This window comes from Python bivittatus, unplaced genomic scaffold, assembly GCF_059951505.1.
Source record: "Python bivittatus isolate LINGU-HERP-01145 unplaced genomic scaffold, Pbiv_v1 ctg000480_np1212, whole genome shotgun sequence".
NCBI classification, from domain to species: Eukaryota; Metazoa; Chordata; class Lepidosauria; order Squamata; family Pythonidae; genus Python; species Python bivittatus.
In genome coordinates, this window is record NW_028277075.1 from 23,921,929 (window position 1) to 23,944,721 (window position 22,793).

General features: G+C 39.9%; 2 protein-coding genes and 1 non-coding gene across 3 annotated transcripts in view; 2 read left to right on the plus strand and 1 right to left on the minus strand.

Moving 5' to 3' along the window:
* Positions 1–7,785: 7,785 nt before the first annotated feature.
* Positions 7,786–13,977, plus strand: RPUSD2 (RNA pseudouridine synthase domain containing 2). Its single transcript, XM_007430083.4, has 3 exons — positions 7,786–8,330; positions 9,050–9,346; positions 10,376–13,977. Exons 1-3 carry the CDS (start codon positions 7,809–7,811, stop codon positions 11,144–11,146), a joined length of 1,590 nt encoding a protein of 529 aa, XP_007430145.3. The 5' UTR covers positions 7,786–7,808; the 3' UTR covers positions 11,147–13,977.
* Positions 13,978–18,240: 4,263 nt separating this feature from the next.
* On the minus strand, positions 18,241–18,322 carry TRNAS-GCU (transfer RNA serine (anticodon GCU)). The gene has a single exon. It is a non-coding gene; the product is annotated as a tRNA-Ser (tRNA).
* Positions 18,323–18,669: 347 nt separating this feature from the next.
* The window catches only part of KNL1 (kinetochore scaffold 1), a 32,522-nt gene continuing 28,398 nt past the window's right edge, over positions 18,670–22,793 (plus strand). The window contains exons 1-5 of the mRNA XM_007430082.4: positions 18,670–18,836; positions 19,903–19,955; positions 20,195–20,234; positions 21,277–21,336; positions 22,154–22,215. Coding sequence (XP_007430144.1) covers positions 19,921–19,955; positions 20,195–20,234; positions 21,277–21,336; positions 22,154–22,215 — 197 coding nt within the window. The 5' untranslated portion in view covers positions 18,670–18,836; positions 19,903–19,920. The remainder of the gene's footprint in view (positions 18,837–19,902; positions 19,956–20,194; positions 20,235–21,276; positions 21,337–22,153; positions 22,216–22,793) is intronic.

A 22,793-nucleotide genomic window follows, 5' to 3' on the forward strand; every position in this document is an offset into this window, starting at 1 on the left:
CTTCCTTTCAGGATAAGCAACAATATTGTGAAAAACACAGAAAAGGAGTAAGAAATAAGGGAAAAGGAAATATGACTGAATTTAGTTTACACCAATACCATCCACTATACCCTTCCATATCTTTCTTTCCTTGCAAACTATTCTTGGTTCCACCATGCCCATACAACAATACACACATGGCCTATTGTTTAAAATTCTTACCTCTCTCACTTTGCCTTCCCCTAAACCCATTCATTCTTCCTTTCTCTGTTTTACAATTCAGTCCTCATTCATTTTCTGTACACGACCAACCATCTCAACAAACTCCTTTTATATTGGTCACTCGTTTTTGTATTCAATGCACATTCATTTAGCATCATTCATTCTTAACCTTCTCTGTCTCTCCTTGTTTTACCACACATACTTAAATCATCCATTCTCAGTTCATTCAACTTACTGTAACAACATACCCAGCTCTCATTTCCATATAACAAAGTGGGCAGAAATTTGCTCCTATGCACAGCTATTTTCTTTCAATAGACATCATTTCTTCTAACAGATCACACTAAGTTACCTTTTTTTCATGTCTAAGGGAAGACTAGAACCTGGATCTCCCTGTGCCTAGTCCAACACCTTAATTACTATTCCAACTCACTTTTATTTTTGCAAATATTATATAAAGTGATTCCTCCCTCCCTCATTTTATTCATGCTCTTTACCATTTACTCCCTTTTCATTCCAAGTTACATTTTCCCATATACCAAATCAAATAAAGCTTTATTACAGTTATAGACCAGCATATGGGGATAGGGTACAGTAGAAACATAAAAAATTTAATAGGTAAAACACTTATGTAAGAGCCATATTGTGGAATAAAAAGCTAATATATGAGCCATAAAAAATATAAAAAGAATCTAAAAGGTGTTGCATACAAGAGCCACATCAAGTATAAAAAGTTAAAAAAAAATATAGGAGACATAGAAGGTATAAGATATAAAAAGAAGGGATGGGAAAAGTAGAAGTAGAACATCTATGTATATAGTATGTGAGAGACTATACAGTGATAAGGCAAACTAGATGCACTAGTCTATAGTACTGAGTCCCAAGCACAAGCCAGAGGCCATCATCTGACAAATTTCGAGCGCTGCTGCACAAAATCTGGCAACACTCTATGTTGTGACAGGATTAATATCTGAAAGCAACAGGGAGGTGTAAAATTGTCCTGTGTCGCCTGGATATTAATACAGTGATGGTAGGATGAGACTAGTGTGAATCTCTTTGTAGTATGAGCACTGGAAAAGTACAAGTTCTGTTTCCAGAGTTGAGGGGCGTTGCTTTTCCATTGTATCAGCCCTCGAGGATAGCTGAGGGGAGGGCATGACATTGGGCCAGAGTGAAGGCCCTTCTGTGCTTAAGGGACTTCCAGCTTAATTAGGTATGCCAGGAGGGAGGCGGAGTACCTGTTAGATGCAGCAACAAGAAAGTCTGGGCACTGGCTAGGTCAGAAGGTGCTTTATATCACTTATGCACTGTTTGTAAGGGGCTTGGCCTGATCCTATCACATGCTGAGTAGAAGCCCTGGAGAGAGGCTCAAGGATGAGATTTTAGCTGCCACTGTCTGTTTCCCTACCAACTGGAAGTCATCACTCGTTGTTAGTGGAGCAAGGCTAAGGGGGAAGAAAGAGACAATAGTTGAGTATGAGCAGCCACACTCTATCCTCCACTTTCATGTAGCCTGTCTCAAGTTGTAGGTGGCATTTGAGGCAAAATTAGGGACTTGAAGGGGTGGTCTTAGACACTTGTACAAGTTCTAGTGGTATGAAATTGGAGAAGGGACCCGGATGGAAAATTATTTTCAACCTCTCGGCCAAAATCATTGTAAACAATTTATAATCATTATTCAATAACAATATTGGCTGATAGTTTCTTGTTGAAGTCAAATCTTGGTCCTCTTTGGGTATTAATGCTATATTAGTCTCTTTCCAGCTGTCCAGCATCTTTCCCCTCTAAAATAGTATTCATTGTATTTTGTAAAGTTTGTACGAGTTCATCCTCAATATATTTGTAATAAGAAACCAGTAAACCATCTGATCCAGGCACCTTTCCGGTTTTATTTATAGCTTCACAAACTTCACTTATCTGTTCATGATCTGTTTCTGTTTCTCTGTAATCTTCAGTAAATTTTGTTTCTTTAAATATTCATCCATTTTCTTCAGGGAAATTTCTTGTCCTCTTTATAAATTACAATAATCTTGATAAAAAAAATTTGCATGTTCATATTATCTATTATTACAATATTTCCCTCTTGTAATTTTAATATCATTTTCTTTTCTTTTTCTTTTCATAATTTGTATGCCAGCCATTTCCCTGGTTTGTTTGCGAACTCAATTTTTTTTTGTTTTGCATAATTCATTTTTATTTCCATTTCTCTTACTATTAACAGACAGTGGTCACTGTAGAAGCTTAATTTGTTGGGTAATACAGTGGGGCAAAAAAGTATTTAGTCAGCCACCAATTGTGCAAGTTATCCCACTTGAAAAGATGAGAGAGGCCTGTAATTTTCATCATAGGTATACCTCAACTATGAGAGACAAAATGGGGAAAAAAATCCAGAAAATCACATTGTCTGATTTTTAAAGAATTTATTTGCAAATCATGGTGGAAAATAAGTATTTGGTCAATATCAAAAGTTCATCTCAATACTTTGTTATATATCCTTTGTTGGCAATGACAGAGGTCAAACGTTTTCTGTAAGTCTTCACAAGGTTTTCACACACTGTTGCTGGTATTTTGGCCCATTCCTCCATGCAGATCTCCTCTAGAGCAGTGATGTTTTGGGGCTGTCGCTGGGCAACACGGACTTTCAACTCCCTCCAAAGGTTTTCCATGGGGTTGAGATCTGGAGACTGGCTAGGCCACTCCAGGACCTTGAAATGCTTCTTACGAAGCCACTCCTTCGTTGCCCGGGCGGTGTGTTTGGGATCATTGTCATGCTGAAAGACCCAGCCACGTTTCATCTTCAATGCTCTTGCTGATGGAAGGAGGTGTTCATTCAAAATCTCACGATACATGGCCCCATTCATTCTTTCCTTTACACGGATCAGTAGTCCTGGTCCCTTTGCAGAAAAACAGCCCCAAAGCATGATGTTTCCACCCCCATGCTTCACAGTAGGTATGGTGTTCTTTGGATGCAACTCAGCATTCTCTCTCCTCCAAACACGACGAGTTGAGTTTAGACCAAAACGTTCTACTTTGGTTTCATCTGACCATATGACATTCTCCCAATCCTCTTCTGGATCATCCAAATGCTCTCTAGCAAACTTCAGACGGGCCCGGACATGTACTGGCTTAAGCAGGGGGACACATCTGGCACTGCAGGATTTGAGTCCCTGGCGGCATAGTGTGTTACTGATGGTAGCCTTTGTTACTTTGGTCCCAGCTCTCTGCAGGTCATTCACTAGGTCCCCCCGTGTGGTTCTGAGATTTTTGCTCACCATTCTTGTGATCATTTTGACCCCACAGGGTGAGATCTTGCATGGAGCCCCAGATCGAGGGAGATTATCAGTGGTCTTGTATGTCTTCCATTTTCTAATTATTGCTCCCACAATTGATTTCTTCATACCAAGCTGCTTGCCTATTGCAGATTCAGTCTTCCCAGCCTGATGCAGGTCTACAATTTTGTTTCTGGTGTCCTTCAACAGCTCTTTGGTCTTGGCCATAGTGGAGTTTGGAGTGTGACTGTTTGAGGTTGTGGACAGGTGTCTTTTATACTGATAACAAGGTCAAACAGGTGCCATTACTACAGGTAACAAGTGGAGGACAGAGGAGCCTCTTAAAGAAGTAGTTACAGGTCTGTGAGAGCCAGACATCTTGCTTGTTTGTAGGTGACCAAATACTTATTTTCCACCATGATTTGCAAATAAATTCTTTAAAAATCAGACAATGTGATTTTCTGGATTTTTCCCCCCATTTTGTCTCTCATAGTTGAGGTGTATGATGAAAATTACAGGCCTCTCTCATCTTTTTAAGTGGGAGAACATGCACAATTGGTGGCTCACTAAATACTTTTTTGCCCCACTGTACTTACCATCTCTGTAAGCTTCTTTATTTTTTTTATTTTGTTTATTATAAAAAGAAGGGATGAAATACATAAAAGTGCTTTAACATAAAAGTGAAAAAATACAACAAAAAGAAAAAAGTTAATATATCATTATAACAATAAACAAAAAGTCTTTGGTAGTATTTCTATTTTATGAACATTAGTAGCCAAATTCTTCAAAATCCAAATATCTATTCTTGAAACAGATCTGTATCTTTCAGAAAATAAGTATACTCTTTTGAATTGCCATTTTTATGTCTCCATATGTCAACAAACTCTTAATTATCCACCACATCAAAGAAAACTTTGGTAATTTTAATATTTTTCCCAGAAGTTCTGTCTTCTTGTGGGGAAATCACTCCATTCCAGTCCCTCATTATACACCAATTTTCAAAGGAAAAGTAACATTTTATAAAGGACTTATGGGTAGACTAATGGAGTCTACCCATAAGTCCTTTATAAAATGTTACTTTGTCCTTGTTTGGGGCATAAATTCCCAATACCAGGGTCTTAACCCCATGCAAATTAACTTCCACCCCAACATATCTACCATGTTCATCACTCAGTATAAATTCTGGTTATAGTTGGGGGTTTATATACAAAACAACTCCACTTCTTTTTTTCTTTTTGTTCCAGATGAAATAAATTCTTCACCCATACAAAATTTCCACTTTATAATTAATCTGTTTTACATCTCCAGTCAATTGTCCTACAGATTCTTCAATCTTCCTAACTTCTTCTTTCATTTCCTCGTTCATCAACTAACAAAACCCTGTGAGATACAAAAAGGGATAAAAAAAAAAGGATGCCCATTGTCTCCACTCCTGTTTATTTTAGTTCTTGAAGTATTGAACAGAGATATAAGGCAAGATGAGAGAATTGCAGGAGTAAATATTAAAAGAGAAACTTATAAGCTAAGGGCATTTACTGATTTGGTGCTAGTTTTGGAGGATCTGTTAAAGGGAATAGAAATATTAATGGGACAATTAAAAGAATTTGGTATGCTAGCAGGTTTTAAGATTAATAATCAGAAGATGAAGATGTTAACAAAAAAATATGAAAATAGAGGTTCAAACAGAACTGATGGAGAAAACTGGTTTTAAGATTGAGAAAAAAGTAAAATATTTGGTTATCACTATGACAAATATGAATTGTATGTTATTTCAAAACAATTGTGTTAAGACATGGAATGAAATTAAAAAGGACATGCTAAGATGGGAGAAACTACAATTGTCACTGTTGGGGAGAATCTCTGATAAAAACGAATGTTTTGCCTAGAAAGTTTTATTTCAGACAATACCTGTTTTGACAAATGTTATAACCTGATGTAACATTTAAACAATGGCAAAAAGATATATCTAAGTTTGTATGGCAAGGGAAAAAGCCACAAGTTAAATATAAGGTGTTACAGGGTGCAAAGGAAAGAGGAGGATTGGGCATACCTGATCCGAAATTGTATTTTGCAGCTTGTGTTTGGTTTGGATGAAAGAATGGGTGTTGCTGAGAAATAATAGACCTTTAAAGTTAGAAGAACATGACCTGAGATTTGGGTGGCATGGATACTTGTGGTACAATAAAGTCAGGGTTAATGTAAATTTCAAAAATCATTATTAGATGTCCCATATTGAGAATATGGAATAGATACAAACCCAGGCTGTGTCTGAAAACAACTTTATGGCTCTCAGTACAAGAAGCATTTTATAGACGAGAAATAACAGGCAAAGATAAATGGCTAATATATTGCGAGATACTAGAATTTTACCAAGGGGAATGTAAAATAAAAACAGGAGAACAACCGATGGCAGAGGGACATAGTTGTCAACGGTTTTCTTTCTTACAGTTATCAGAAAAATTTAAAGTAGATAAAAGAATTCATGATATTGAACAATGTAAGACAGAATTTGAAATGGAGTTGTGTACAGGTGATGAACATGTAATTGCTAAAACATATACACTTTTATTGAAATTTGAAACAGAAGAAGAACAGGTCAAAGAATACATGATAAAGTGGGCTAAAAACTTTGGTTATAATATACAGATTGAACAATGGGAAATATGTGGTTGAAAGGATTGAAATTTACATTATGTTATAATCTTAAAGAGAATTTTTATAAAATGATGTACTGTTGGTATATGACACCAGAAAAATTATCTACAATGTATAAAATACTTCAAATTTATGTTGGAAATGTGAACAAGAAGGATCATTTTATCATTCTTGGTGGACGTGTAAAAAAGCTGGAAAATTTTGGGCTCAAATACATACAGTAATTCAGAGGATTTTAAAGATTAATATTCAATTGAACCCAGAACTTTTCTTCCTGGGACTGATGGATAAACAGAAAAGAGCCATGGAGCACTGTTTTTATACAAGTAGTCCCCAGGTTAAGAACTCTTGGTTTAAGTAACTTAACTCCCATAGTTAAGAATGGAGCCTATTGTAGCAAAATTTGAGTTAATTACACAGTGGTTCAAATTAATTACACAATACTACTTTTACAGTATTATACAGTAATACTGTTCTGGCTTACATAGAAATTCAGCTTAAGGACAGACCTTGGGAATGGAACTCGTTCTTAACTGGGGACTACCTGTATATGATAACTGCAGCAAGATTACTGTATGCATAAAGATGGAAAGATTTGGCAATACTGTACCTACAACGGAAGAATAGTTGGTGAAGATGACAGAACTTGCTGAAAAGGCTAAATTCACTTGTTTGGTTAGAGAAAAGACAATATTTACATTTATCGGTGACTAGGCTCCTATGGACTTTTCCATAAAAAAAAAAAATGAACTTGTGATTTATGATTTTGATGATTAGACAGGATTAGAAAGAAGAGTCATTGTGTAACCTTAAAGAGAGAGGTTAAAATATAACTCTATAACTGCTTTGAAGAAGACTGGAAGCCATTTATATCTTTTTTATATCTTCTTTTTTCTACTTTTCTTTTTTTTAATTAACCTTTCTCTTACTTTTCCTTTTTGCACTTTTAGCTTTTTCTTTTCTCTCACCTTTTTTCTCCTTTCTCAGTCTACTTTAGCTTGTATTGTTGTTGTTGTTAAAACTCAATAAAAATTATATATATAGAGAGAGAGAAGGAACCTAGGTGGGGCCATATATCACACTCATCAACAGATGGGCCCACAGATTTTGATCTCTGCCACCCATTATGGCTCTAGTCAAGTGAGACTTTCATATGATGCTTTTTAAATAAATTAAAGCTTGTACTTTAGCCTTAGTCTCATCTTTGCCACATGCAGTATTTCTTGCTAATAGTAAGGGCAGCACCACTTAGTTTTGGTGCATTTGGGCCACTGTGCTTCAAATACAAAAAAGGCCTACTTTAATGCTCACGCCAACCTATACAGGGTAGGATGTCTACTCTAGATACTACCTTGCAAGCCATCGCGTTGCTGCCTGCATCCCCACTAAGAAGTACCCGGAGTGTACAAACAGACCGATATCTTCTTCATTCTAGTCACTGTAAATCTGTTCTGGGCGTTGCTTTGCTTAGTCCTCGAGAATCCAGCGAAACAAATCCCTCCGTCACTTCTCCGTCCACGGACTTCTACTCCGTCATTATCACCGCATTTGTAGCAGACAGCGCGTTCGTTCCGTCGTTCACTTTATTCGTCAGAGAGATAGAGTAACGTGATTGGGTAATGGTGACTGCGGTCGCGTGGGGGCGGGGCTCGACAAAGCCAGGTGGTTGGCTATTTGGGGACTATGCTTCTCAGCACGCGTCCCGCGCCGCTCTGGCGATCGCTGCCTCGCTTTCTCTTAGCCCGGCCGGACGCAGAGCGCGGCTTCTTGGGAATTCTAGCCGGCCTCGTGCCCGGGAGAGGTATGGAGGGGAGGCCGATCCCTGAGCCTGAACAGCGGGGAAGCTCTCCTCCGGTGGCGAGGAAGAGGCGGCTGCCGAGAGGGCAGGAGAAGAGGCCGGGCCCGCTCGAAGAGGGAGAGAAGCGGTACGTGCCGCCCCCGAAGAAGCGGAATACCGGCATCAGCTTCGGCGAGGCTCATTTCGCCGAAACCAGCTACTACTTCGAGGGTGGGCTTCGCAAGGTGCGCCCCTACTACTTCGACTACCAGACTTACTGCAAGGGGCGCTGGGTGGGAAAGAGGCTGCTGGACGTCTTCCGCTCGGAGTTCCGCGGTCGGCCCATCGAGTACTACCGGGCCGCAGCCAAAGCCGGGCGCCTGCTCCTCAATAAACAGCCCGTGAAAGACCTCAGCGTCATACTCAAGGTGAGGAGGCCGGGCGTCAGGTGAAAGGCCGAACGCTCCTGCCTTGGACTCGGCCTGCGGCCGGTGGGGGAACGCGGTCACGCGGGGAGAAAAGCCATGGAACGCAGTGCAGGTATTGGAGAAGCCGTAGTAAGCTTTCTGATCGTCGTGATCTCTCCCCCTCCCCCTCCCCCTTTTTAAGTATCATAGGTCTATCCTTTTTTTTTTTTACGAACACTTCACCGATGTGTTTTGTAGTAACAGATATTTGGAAAAAAATGCAGGTGCATATTTCATAGAATTTGGTGTGGAAAAATGCCCCCCACAGTGCCTGAGTTGCATGTTTTTGCATTTCAGTGAGGCCCCAAACTATTAGAAATGTGTCATGACTCATTCTGGGAGGACAGCTGTAATTGGTTCCATGTGGAGCCCTAAGGATCTGTGCTTTGGGTTCAGTTTTTGCACCTCAGGAGCAATAAAATTTCATGGCTGATTTCATACACAGGGTTGTGGTCTACAATTTGATGGCAGTTTATGTTTACCAGCATAAAAATCAGTGCCATTTGCCAGAACCTTGATTGTTAGAGTTCACTCTCTGAATGCAAGCATATTATTTTTATAGTGATTTCAGGTGGCTCCTGTGAAAAATATACTTGGAACACTACAAGTATACATCGCAAAATAACTGTTCCAGATAATTATCTGGCTAAACTAATGGATAATAATTGCTTTGTATGCAGAATAATGACTTCCTGGAGAATACGATACATCGCCATGAACCTCCAGTTACAGCACAAACTATTGAGTTTTTGGAGGACAACAATGAAGTTGTGGTTGTAGACAAGCCCTCGTCTTTACCTGTTCACCCTTGTGGTGGATTTCGGCACAACACTGTCATTTTTATTTTGGGCAAAGAGCATAACCTGAAAGAGCTTCATACTGTTCATCGGCTTGATCGCCTGACATCAGGTGTCCTCATCTTTGCCAAGTCTGCAGAAGTGTCCAAGAGAATTGATGAACAAGTTCGACAGCGACAGGTCAAATGGCTTTTGTTAATGATATCTTGATATTCATAATCTACTTTTTCTCCAGCAGCATCAGTATGATGTAGAGAGTTAACCGCCATTCTTACAGTAAGGCTGTAAGTAGGTTAGTCTGAGAGTGACTGCATGCTCAGTGAACTTCATAGCCCAAGCAAAAGTTCTAATAAAAGCAAGTCTTCCAGGATCAGAACTTTAACCCCTATATGTGTCTGGTAAATATCTGGAGGCAAGCCAGTTTGGTGTAGTGGTTAAGGCACCAGGCCAGAAACTGGGAGTCTGTGAGTTCTAGTCCCACCTTAGGATGGAGCCAGCTGGTTGACTCTGGACCAGTCACTCTCTCTCAGCCCTAGAAAGGAGGTAATGGCAAACCACTTTTGAAATCTTGCCAAGAAAACTGCAGGGACTAATCTAGGAAATCACCAGGAGTCAACAGTGACTTGAAGGCACCAAAAAGAAAAAAAAAATTGAAAATTGCTAAGAAGCCATATATCTGATACCTTCCATTCTTTGATAGATGAGCTATAAATGTAATACGTTCTGGCAGTTAAAATAATTTTCCTTAGCTAGTAAAGAAATTAATAGTCTCGGGGGCTTTTGAGGTGCTTTAAAGCCAGCGGAAGGTGCTTCAGGCTTGCTTTCTGTCCACCTTAATGTTGATATACTTTTAGCCTCAGTACAGAACATGGTTAGCAGATTGCCTAGATGTCAAACAGCTTCCCCCTCGTAGATCTGGATGGCCCTGACCTTATTACCCTTTTTCAAGGTTCTGACAACCTAGTTATTTTGGGCAAGGAGATTAGGCTAGCCCTGTTGATGATGTGGATATTATAATTGGAAGGTGTCATTCCCCAAAGCACTATAGATTATTGTTTTTAATTGTTGGGTTTTAATCTTTGTATGCCACCCAGATTCACTGTTGTAAGATGAGTAAATAAATAAATGTCATTCTGAAATACACATTCCTTCTGCATTCTACACCTAGAATTATTCTTTTTTCTTCCCCCCCCCCCCCCATTTTAACAGCTGGAGAAAGAGTACGTGTGCCGCGTAGTTGGAGAGTTTCCAGAAAATGAAGTGATCTGTGAAGAACCTATCTCGTCTGTGTCTTACAAAATGGGTTTGTGTCGAGTGGATCCCAAAGGCAAGTTGTGTAAAACAGTCTTCCAGCGGCTCAGTTACAACGGCAAGACTAGTGTAGTGAAGTGTTTCCCGTATACTGGCCGTACCCATCAGATCCGTGTCCACCTACAGTTTTTGGGGCACCCTATTGTCAATGATCCTATCTACAATAATGAAATATGGGGTCCTGAAAAGGGCAAAGGGGGCAGTGTTAATAAAACTGATGAGGAGTTGCTTCAGTCATTTGTGGAAGAATATGTCTCAAAAGATAGTCTGGGAATCTTGGACATTGTTGAGGAGGACCTAAAGGCAGTCTTAGCAGATAAAAAGCTGGAGACTCCAGGAAATGATACCAAGTCTCTGCAGGTCACTACTGCAACTGATAATTCTGGCAATATTGAAGAATCAGAAGACAAAGATAAGAGTCAAATATTGATGTTTTCTCAGAATTCTGTCCCTCAGGCACATGTGCAAAAAACTGAAAGTGGAGAAATGTGTTTAACTGAGTTCCACAATGAGGTGGATCCACTGTGTGAAGAATGCAAAACAGTAAGGCCTGATCCATCACCCAAAGAGTTAGTGATGTATCTCCATGCTTTACGCTATAAAGGAATGGAATTTGAATATTGTTCCAAAATGCCTGCTTGGGCACAGGATGATTGGGAAGAGACTTGAACCTTATTTTATAAAGCGAGGAGTGGATGAGAAACTTTCTGCAAACTGAATGGAAGAAGAGTCAGTTTTTAATAAGTGTGAAGAAACCCTTCCAAAGACTAAATGCATTACCAATTCTCTTTTTATTGCAAGAAACTGAAATAATTATTTGGAGAAACAATATTTCTTACTAAGTAAGAATATATTTAATTTGAATTGTCCTTTCTAAAAAAAGATGCTGAGTGCTGTACAAAGATTAAAAATAAATACCTGTTTGCAGCTCAAATTGGTGAATTGCAAATAACAAGTAAGACTGATTAGCTTACGAACAGCCATAGAGAATAGTTGTGTCAGTGTTTAGTTTTTCTTCTGCATCTATATAAGATACAGTGGTACCTCGGGATACGAACACCTCTACTAATGAACTTTTTGGGTTACGACCAGCTCTGGCCGCAAAAATTTACCTCGATGTGCGAACTCCACCTCGGGGTACGGTCATTTTTCCACCCTGATACGTGGTCCGCGGCCATTTTTCCACCCCTGACACGTGGTCCACGGCCGTTATCCCGCCGCGCCCGGCCGTTATCCCGCCGCGCCGCACTGTGCCCGGCCATTCTCGCGCCGGACTGCATGGCGCCTGGCTGTTCTCCCGTCATGCCGCGCCCAGCCGTTCTCCCTCCGCGCCGTGCCTGGCCTTTCTCCCGCCATGCCGCGCCCGGCCGTTCTCCCGCCGCGCGGCACCCAGCCTTTTTCCCACTGCGCCGCGCCCAGCCGTTCTCCCGCCCCTGACGCGTGGTCCACAGATGCCAGAACAGATTAACGGTAATTACATTGAACCTTATGGGAAAATTTGCTTCCGGGTGCAACCAAATTCGGAGGGCGGAACGGATTAACCGTATTTACATTGAACCCTATGGGGAAATTTGCGTCGGGTTACGACCAACTCGGGATACGCCCAGAGTCACGGAACGCATTAAGTTCGTATCCCGAGGTACTACTGTACAATATTAAGATCTTTGTAAACTGTTTACATCATTTCGGACTATATTTTGGTCAAATGTTTTATAATCTGGTGGAATTTCAGACTAAATGGCCATAGACTAATCTTTGTCTTAATCCAGGTGTAGACAGTTCTGAAATAGCTATCAATGAGAATTGTTTGTCATTAAGAATCCTATCTGCAGTCCAGAATTGTGGAATATTCAACATATTGCATAGTAAACTTGATTTTGATACTAAGTATAGCTTTATATGGGCATCATAACCAATCTGGAATCTGAATTGCATTCACAATTTCTTTGTTTTATGTATGTGACATAGGATAGTTCACAGCTCAGAGTTCTGGCATCATGAAGTCTTAATCAGCATACATTTGCTGGGTTTACACAACACAGTAAGCTATTACAAATCACTGGCTGGGTTACCATTATGAGCATCCACAAGGGGAGCAAGTGACAAAACATATTGGTGGCATCACAATGCAACTCAGCTCTTTATGTATTTGTGTGCCATCACAGTGCAACCATAGTAACTTAATTCATGCAGCATTAAGTCATAAACCTTTTTTATTCTTTCCAACCAAACAATATGTTACGACTGTCAGCAGAATAATTCTCCAAAAACAGAACAGAACTGGATCACATTTAAGGGGCAAGGGAGAACCTAGCAAAAGAGAAATCACGTTCGAATATGGGCAGGATCTGACTGGGGGCTGCAACAAAACATGCGCTCCTTTTTACTCCTGTGGGAGAGGCAGCCGGGCAGTGGCTTAGAATGTTGCTGACTCCTCCACTCTAAGCTCTTCTCGTTCCCATCACATAATCCAGAGTGGAGCTATTGTATCAGGATTGAGAAGAATTACACAAGCCATCTGTGCATACTTTCCCTGTCTTTGTTTTCATTCTACAAGCTACAATGGTTAGATTTATACCTGTCCAAGCAAGATACGTGATACTGTAGTTTATTATGATGCATGAGCTCAGCAACTTTGAAGGTTCTGAGGGAACAATGCTTAAAAATATTCATTGAAATCTGAATGGGCATAAATTATTTGCAGCCATTGTCCTCCATATAAGCACATGCTCTTTTCTGATGTCTTTAAGAGTTAAGCGCAAACATCAAAACAAAGAAGAGGTGCTTTTATATTCTGGAAAGCTAACGCTCTAGAGAATTGTCAAGTTCATAAGATTATAAAAAGGCAAGGATGCTTACTGTCCATAAGATATGTCACATAGGTATGTATCTTCATAACCTTTCCCCATTTGCTACACAATAGTAGTGCAGAAAAAAACCCTCTAAGCCTCCAGAGTTCACCTACCAGTTCATTAGTCCATATTTCCTGTCTATCCAGTGGTCTCCAAACTTTTTTTTGATCATGCACCTTTATTAGTAAAAAAAAATGAGCATGCACCCCAAATCTATGTAGATTTATGTATAAATTGTGCACATATACTTCAGTACGAATACATTATGTACATTATAAAACATTCCCCAAAAGTGCATACACTGCACTTTGGAGATTTCTGCTATATGTCATCCAAAGCATTTGGAGTGAGGTTTATAAATTTAAAATACTGTAGGCAGGATACCATTCTGGTGGAGCTGTAACTATTTCGGTGCTACAATATTTCTATACTCGGTGGTCCATTTCATTGTGACTATTTGCTACTCAGCTCCTCTGTTCCTTAATAGAGCTGCCTAGCCTCTCCAATAAATTAACTTAATAAAAGGGCTCATTAAACAGCTGCAATAATAGTTAACTTGTCTTATGGGGAGCTTTTGCTGCCTATTTCATTGCTTTAAAAAGCTGTGTAATGATAAAGCTGTTCCAGTTTCATGGGAGCAATCATTGGTTCTAAAAATCAGGTGAAATTGAACCCTTTCCAATAAACACTTTAAAAACATCTGTTGCTAATTACTTGTGCAAGGTTGGCGTGATTTAAAATATCTGAAGCATGAATTCTGGGCAGGCATGATGTGGTTGAGTTCCAGCCCTGAAAAAAACCAGGCAGCTGTAATACTTACACAAAGTGAGGGGCAGAGGAATCATATTTTCCCAGTGACAAACTATTGCCCTTTGAGGGCTTTGTGGGAAATGCCAGCCACTTAACTACCAATTTTGTTTAAAAAATACATTCTGTGTAATGGTGGAATTATTATGCCAGAGATTTGGAAAAGACACTCTGCTCCACAGACATGGAGTGTAATCATTGATCATCGCTCTGTGTGAAAAGGAATACAATGTGAGATATTTTTCACAGTCAAGTGTTCTACTCAGTCTGACCATTCAAACAGAGGAACAGGAATCCCATGAAGATTTCTATTCATACCAGTGCGTTTGATGTCTTTCATAAATAATGAGATGGCAGAAATGAATGGAGTTGAAGAAATGTAACTAATTTAGCTCAGTAAAATTCAAACCAGGCTGGAAAACTCTCTGGATGGCTAAAAACAAGAACATTTAGCACTGGCACGTGCAAAGGTAAGCATATGTGTAAAATGAAAAATGTGTAAAGTGAAAAATGGTGTAAACTAAATGTACATGTACTTTACAAAATGAATATAGAGTCACCACTGAAGCAATGAACATGAAACTGAGCAAACTCAGGGAGGCAGTGAAGGACAGGAAGGCCTGGCGCAATATGGCTCATGGGGTCACGAAGAGTCGGACACGACTTAACGACTGAACAACAACAATGCAGATTAATAGTGATACTAATAAATGGTTGAAAATACCTATTAGTCAATGGAGAAGAAAAAAGGTTGGGAAAATGAATATAACATTACAATTGGCATATATTTTAAGAGAGATGTCTGTTAATTCCACATGTATTTTAGAAAACGTACAGGTTAATTTTCAAAGGTTGATGGAATGGTCAGGCTCCAAGGTTCCCCCTTTCAAAGTCATGATTCCCTGTGGTGATAACAGTGGCAAAAAGCAATTGTTTTTCTGCTCTGATTGCATCACAGATAGCCAGCTGTTGGCCCTTTTCAAGGTAGCCCAGATCCTCCTGGGGAGAGAAAACTTAGAGGACCATCTGCAGGTCTGCTCCGAGAATTCAATCCATCTGACAAAGTTGTTCAGATCTGTGTTATCTGGGAGGAGTTTGAGCTTGTTGGTCCCAAGCAGTAGATAGAGTCCTTGGCATTGTAAACATAGCCACCTGTATATTAGTTCCATGTCCCTTCTGGCCTGTTAGGACTGCCCAGGAGGTGATGTGTGAGTGGGTCCAGGTGGTGGTTAATTTATCCTTGAAGGTGGTCTTGACTGTAGTTAAGGAGGTAGTGGTCCACCTTGTACTGGACCTGATGATAGTGGATAATTTTCATCCAGTTCCCAACATCCCCTTTTTGGAGAAGGTATTTGGGCTGCAGCTTCATAGGGCTCTGGAGGAAATGGATTACAGTATCTGACTCTTTCAGTCAAGATTCAGACCTGGGTGTTGTACTGAGACAGCATTGACTACACTTCTGGATCATCTCTGAAGGGCTCAGGATGGCAGTGGCCATCCCTGATGTCTCAGCAGCTTTCAAAACTATTAATTGTGATATCCTTCTGGACCAATTTGGGATAGGAGTGGGGGGCACTGTGTTAAGGTGGTTCTGCTTCCTCCAATTGGCGTTGGTAGGAGAAAGGTTGAGCCTGATAGCCCTGCTTTGTGGGGTACCATCCTCTCAATACGCTGATTACAGTGGTACCTCGGGTCACGAACGCTTCTGTTCACGACCAATTCGGGTCACGAACAGCACCATTCGCAAAATTTTGCTTCCGTTCACGAACTCCGCATTGGGTGATGAACAGGATCCTCGGCCATTTTCCCTGCTGACACGTGGTTGTGGCTTCCTGTAGGGAGGGGGACTCTCCCTCCAAACAATAACCGCCTCTCCACCTGCCTTCCTGTCCTCCACGCCTCAAGCAAGGTTAGTGTTCTCTCTCTTCATACTGTACTGTACTGTACTTTGTATCATATTTTTGTGGTTAAAAAAAAAAACACATGGTTCAGAACGGATTAACTGTATTTACGTTGAACCTTATGGGAAAATTTGATTCAGGTCACGACCAAAATCGGTTGGCAACCAAATTCGTAGGGGTCAGAACGGATTAACCGTATTTACATTGAACCTTATGGGAAAATTTGATTCGGGTCACAACCAATTCGGGTCGTGACCAGAGTCGCGGAACGAATTCAGTTCGTGACCCGAGGTACCACTGTATATTCAGCTGCACATCTCCACCCCTGGTTGACCAGGTGATGCTGCCAAGGTTCTCTTTCAGTATCTGTTGACTGTGGGGGGACTTCTGGATGGAAAAGAAAAGGGTTAGACTAGTAAGACTGAGTGGCTGTGGGTTTTAGAGCCCCTGGTGGGGAGTTTGCATCTTTAATCTGGATGGGGTAGTACTCCCCCAGGCAGAACTGGGGTACAATTTGCAGGATCATTTTGGAGTCTTAGCTGCTGCTTAAAGAGCAAGTGGCAGCTGTGGCCAGGAGACCCTTTGTAGAAATTCATCTTGTGTGCCAATTGTGTACATTCCTGGAGCAGGAGGCTCTGCTCATAATCACTCACACTTTAGTCACCGCCCACTTAGATTATTGCAATGTGCTTTATGTGGGGCTGTCCCTGAAAACCACTTGGAAGCCTCAACTGGTTCAGAACGCAGCAGTGTGGGTAGTTATGGGTGTGCCCCAGCACATCCATGTCACACCACTACTTTGTGAGCTGTACTGGTCCCCAGGTGCAATTCAAGGTGCTGCTTCTCACCCATAAAGCCCTTCGTGGCATAGGACTGGGTTTTTTGCAGGAATGCCTCTCTTACCAGATCTGACAGAGTTGGCATGCCTTTAGTCAAGCAATGGCATATGATAGGACTCAGAAAGTGTGCCTTCTCTGTCATGGCACCTTCCCAAAGAACAGTTCCCCCCCCCCCGGAAAAAATTGGCTCCGACCCTGTTGGCTTTCAGAAGGCAATGAAGATCAGCTGTGCCCATGGGCACTGGGCCAGGATTTTAAGCAAATCTTTTTTTCCACAAAAAAAGTTTAATTTATACAATATTTCAAAAATAATTATCCCAACATAAACTATAATTGCAAAGCTAGTTAGATGTCAAGTATGTAGTATGAACTTTATTTTAAAAACAAAAAATGAACCCTAGTTCCACTGGCATGAGCTCTCTAGAAAGAGGAATCCAAAACTCAGGAAGTTCTCACAGCATAAGCACTGAAATAATTCTAAGAAAAGTTTTAACAGGTTTTATGGAGATGTTAGTCCTAAACTGCTATGTGTTCTGTTTAAAGGTTGATGTTTATAATCTGACAGTTTGTTGTAGGCTGTCCAGAGTTATTTTGAATTGGATGGCTCAATCAATCAATCAGCTATATCCAATAGAAGATAATATCTGTAGCTCAGGGTTGAACTGTGGAGTCCTTGATGCTCTCTGTGCACTGATGATGTTACCTAGTTGGGTAATGAAACATCTGCAAGCAAACAACCAAGCTCAGAGAGCACCAAGGACTCCATAATCAGCTATATTCCAAAACTGTGGAATTTATTTTGTGTGTCTGAGAGACCAAAGGTTTGATGGAATGTGTATATTCTCGGCCTTTGAACTGATTCTTTATTGATGTCATGGAAATCTGGATAATTATTCCATGTGGTTAAGATACAAATTTGTTGTTTAAAAATGAGGTTGTATCACTTTATATACTATATATAAATAATAATTTATTATTATAATATATATATAAATAAATAATTATATATATACATATATATGCTATTTATAAAATATAAATACTTTTAATACTTTATTTACTTTTTATTTTACTTTCTGTCTTTTTTTCAAATATGTTTTGTTTTCTTCTTTTTTGCAGTTGTATTAAAGCAAATAAATGAATAAATAAATGTCTGATTTTCATTATTTACCCTTTCACCTATATTATTTGAATTGGTAAAAGTTATTTATAGTGTTAATTTTTGTTGAAAAAGAATACAATTGTATAGTAACAGCAATTAATCCAAATCTGTTGTAACAAAAATCTATTATTCTTCTAAAGGCATATATAATTTAAAGGCACTGTTACTGCTTTAGGAAACCTACTGAACAAAAGAAACACAACGACGAGGATGGGATTCGAACCCACGCGTGCAGAGCACAATGGATTAGCAGTCCATCGCCTTAACCACTCGGCCACCTCGTCGCGGAAGCCTACCATCTGCCCAAGCTTATAAGAAACAATTTCTGTCGAATGGCTTCCGTTCACTTTTATTTCTATATCTGTTCTTGCTTCTAAGCAGCGACAACACAATATGTAGTACTTTGTACTGATACATGACTACTGCCCGGTTTTAAAAATTATTTGCTCGGATCTTTGCTATTTCTCCTCCTTCCCCGATTACTTCGGCGTAGCACAATCGTGGCCACTGGGGGGCCATGATGTTGTACGGCAAGAGGAGTCCGCCATGATAAAAAGAAGCTTTCAAGAGCGTTTGGACCGTGGTTAGAGGCGGAGGCGGCGCATGCGTGAAGCCTGGCGGTTAGTTTGAATCCGACGGCTGTGGCGGCTTCGGTGTCTCCAGCTGCGGCAGCGAATGGCTGGAGAGGTCGTCGGAGACTGGCAACGAAAAAGAGATCTGGATTTGACTAAGAGCGGGAACGTAGCCTAGACCTAAGTAGCCAGCGTATGGTCGAGACTGGCGCGAGTTCGTGACCAGGTGAGGTGGATTTGAGGCTGGTTTCCTGAAGGCTCGTCGGAACCAAGCCTTTTCCCGGCCTTCCCTAGAAGCTCTTTTCCTCACGGCTAGCTGTGGGCGGCAGCCGGAGTTCTGCCGCGGACTATTCCATTTCCTTAAGAACCTCCAAGCCCCCCACCCTTTCCCTCCCCTTCTCCTGTCAAAGGTTTCAGCTCCTCTCCCGCTCGAGGCCCACCGCGTAGAGGAGCAGTAACTCTTGGTGTAAGTTCCGCCGGATCGAGGGGAGGGGTCTTTACGCCTGCCCGAACGAGGGTTCTCGTCTTTATCAGAGAGGCTGGAGCGTAGGTAGCTTTTGCAGTCTCCCTCTCCATCTGGACCCTGGTGTTCCTTTTGCGCGGGCTCCTCCCTGCCTTTTGAGTCCGCGGCCGCTCTTTGCCCAAGTACAGGCTCCCGGGCAGAGCAACGGAGAAATGCTGAACAGCTAGGGCCGCCTCTTCTCCGCTCGACCTTTTCTCTTGGCCGGTTCCGGGTTCCAGCAGATGTACTTGGTGGTTCTTCCTCTCTGGGGAAAGGCCGCTGCCCTCGAGATGGGCTTCCAGATTCCCTTCTGGGGACAAGAGTCCCCTGGCCTCAGGTTCACATTTGGAAGGGACCCCATTCAAAATACTGTATCAATCCATGCTTGAAACGATTACATTGATACTCTGTCTTCAAGGCAGCAAAGTTAATCAGCAGAAATTTAATCCCAGGAATTCTTTCAGTATTTTAGATTTTTCCCTCACGGTTCCATCTGCTAGGTCATTAACAACCAAAAACATTTTCTCATTTACATTGTATTACATAAGGTGTGTTTATACTGAATACCATGTGATTTTTTTTTGCTCTTATCCAAACGCACCGTTGATTTTGCTGTTATCACCGAAGATAAATTCCTTGTGTATGTTTTATACTTGGCCATTAAAGTATTGGTATTGGTATTTATATTGTTTGTAATCTGGAGAACTCCTCAAGGCAGCTCGTTGTGTGCTTTGCTGTTGTATTATGGTTGGCTAATGTCCCATCGTGTTTTGATTCACTAATACTGCAGAAACCAGAAGCTTCCAAAATGGACAGGATATACTCTGAGATGAACGAGGAGAAGTAAGTTGAGCTTCCAGTGGAGGCCTTTTCTGTGATGGGTTTTTGTTACTCTATGTAGTTTACAGTAATGTGGTTATTGCTATGTCTTAAGATTTAAATGCTGTTTTTATTTTACCTTTTGAAATAATATCTTTGTTGATGCATGTTATAAGTTTTATATATATACGTGTGTGTGTGTGTACTGTTGGTAATAAATGGATATTAGCTTTCACATAGTTTTCTTTTTTCCATTATTTTAGAGACTATACAGGTGGCACAAATAAAAGAAGAATTTCATCAGTAAGTATAACTTACTAGTAACACAGGTTTTCCTTGTAGAAGAAAGTTATAGTAATTCTGACTACTCTGTTTACTTTATAACATGAACAATAATTATCAAAAAGTTGTTGCAACTAATGTTCTTTGGTCTTATGTCTACTGAAACAATAAATATAGTACTTCATTTTTCTATTATGCCAGAAATTTCTATCTTAAAGATGTTTTTTTGCCTAGGACAGTATTAGATTATTTCACTGAACAACCATGTAAGACTGGTTTCTGTAGGGGAAAAAAAATATTTTGAGCTGAATATAGTCTATTATGACAATTACTGATCTAAAACAGTCAACTATATGATAGCCCTCTCAGTAATTGATTTTTTTATCCTGGCATCTTTTAATTGGTTGATTATGTGTTATGAAGTCAGTGTCGACTCTTAGCAACCACATAGATTTTCTCCAGGAGGATACGTCCTCAAGCTGAATTTCTTGCTTTAAATAAATAGAAAATTCTTCATACTTTATTTAATGAAGTCACTTGTGCAAGGGAAACAATGTTTTCCAGAATTTTCAGTGACGTTTGCTACAGCTGCATAATGCCACAGTAGTATGTGAATTTCATGTTTGTTTTTCATAATCTGCTGTTCAGTAGAGTGTGCTATTTGCACTTGAGCTGAACTGTTCAGCTTGTTATTATAAGCTTACTAATAAGATATGAATTAGTATCTTGTTTTTGATGTGTGCCTGCAAGGCATGATGTTCAAGACATTTCTTAAATAGCTAAAGCATGTTAGAATTCTTTTTGAATTCATTTTTTTTTTAAGTTTTGCACAATGGCTTGCTATATGGGTTACCATACTTTGACTATTTAAGAAGTATCCTGCAGGTAAATATTTTCACTCTTGGGCAAGAAAGAGACTAAATAATAAAGGTAAGCAAGCTATAGTTCAACGCTGTAGTTTAAAACCAATGTACCCATCGTTATTAAAGTGACTGCTTCCTTCAGAAATTAATTTTTGGCAATGTGAAAATTATTTTCTGAACAGTGCCCATCTTCTTTTTAGATTTTAAAAGCTCCCCGAACACCTCTTTGTGACTTAGGCAGTGGAAATGAATTGACTCAGGTAAGCACTAACATTTTTTGATTGGAAGAGATTTAAAAAAAACTTCAGTCTTACTGGTTAAAGTAACTACATAAGAAAATAATGTGACATGTTTACATGGGAAGAATCCAACTGAAGTCAGTGGGATATAGTTGCATGCAAATTTATTTAGAATCAGGATGCAGTGTTCCAGGAATATTTCTACAATGTTATTCCATATTATAGCTTAGATTCTATCTACCACAGACCATGGTCCTTAAGCACATACCTTAATTGCAATTATCTGCAGAACTCTATTCTGGTGCGATAGAAAATTCAATTTTTCTCCTGAAAGAGGCTGATTAGGCCATACTGGGAAAGCTTGTAATTTTTTGGCCTACTTTAGACTCAGACCACATCTAGAGTACAGCGAACCATTCCCAGTTTTGGGAGATTTACTTCTAGAAAATTATAGGCCACTCCCAGAATAGTCAGAACAGTGTGTTATGGGATAAAAATGAAACATTCCATATCTTGAACACAGTGCTTTGCCCATTCCTGCTGAACTATACTGCAAAGTCAGCAGATTTACATGTCAAGGCAATTTTAAAATATATTGCTATTGAGCATTTCAACTGAGAATCAATTCTATTAGGTTTTGTGCTGTGTCTCCAGTATCTAGAAGAGATCAAATCATGGGGTTTTTTTCCCCATTTACATGTGATTAAATACTATAGATACACCCATCCCTAAAGTATACTTAGATATAGGCAGCAAGTTATTTGTCAGTGTTATCCATATCAAATGTTCTACTTAGAAGAGAATTTGCCTCTGAATTTAATTCGTCTTGTATGTACAGGACTACAATGTTGAGAAACGTCAGAAAAACTCTAGGCGTGTGAGTTTTGCAGAGACCATAAGGTAAGTTTATTAAAAAAAGTGCTTCAAGTATAAATGCATTCCTGAATATAAAAAACAATGTGTTTTTTGGCTACAGAATATTCAAGAAGTTGTACTGAGATTTTTTCAACTGAATCTTACAATTGCTTTTAACATAAATATGATTTATTTTAATACAAAGAAAGAAAGGAATCCTGAAGAGGAACTAAATAAGTTCTCTGTTTATAGATATTTAATAATGTACAGTTAAATTACTAACAATTTAATATTAGGAATTCAAAAGAAAATAAGGTATATAGATTAGAATATGCAGTCCAAACACCTTTTATATTAAAAGCAGATATAGCATTTTCCAAATAGTGCTCCAGTTTATGTCCAGAAACAGCTTGATAAGAGTTATCAATTCCTGGCAAATAGAAGGGGTAGAAATGGAAGCAGTAACAGATTTCATTTATTTGGGCTCCAAAATCACCGCAGACGGAGACTGCAGCCATGAAATTAAGAGATTCTTGCTCCTTGGGAGGAAAGCTATGGCAAACCTAGATAGCATATTAAAAAGCAGAGACGTCACCTTGCCGACAAAGATCCGCATAGTCAAA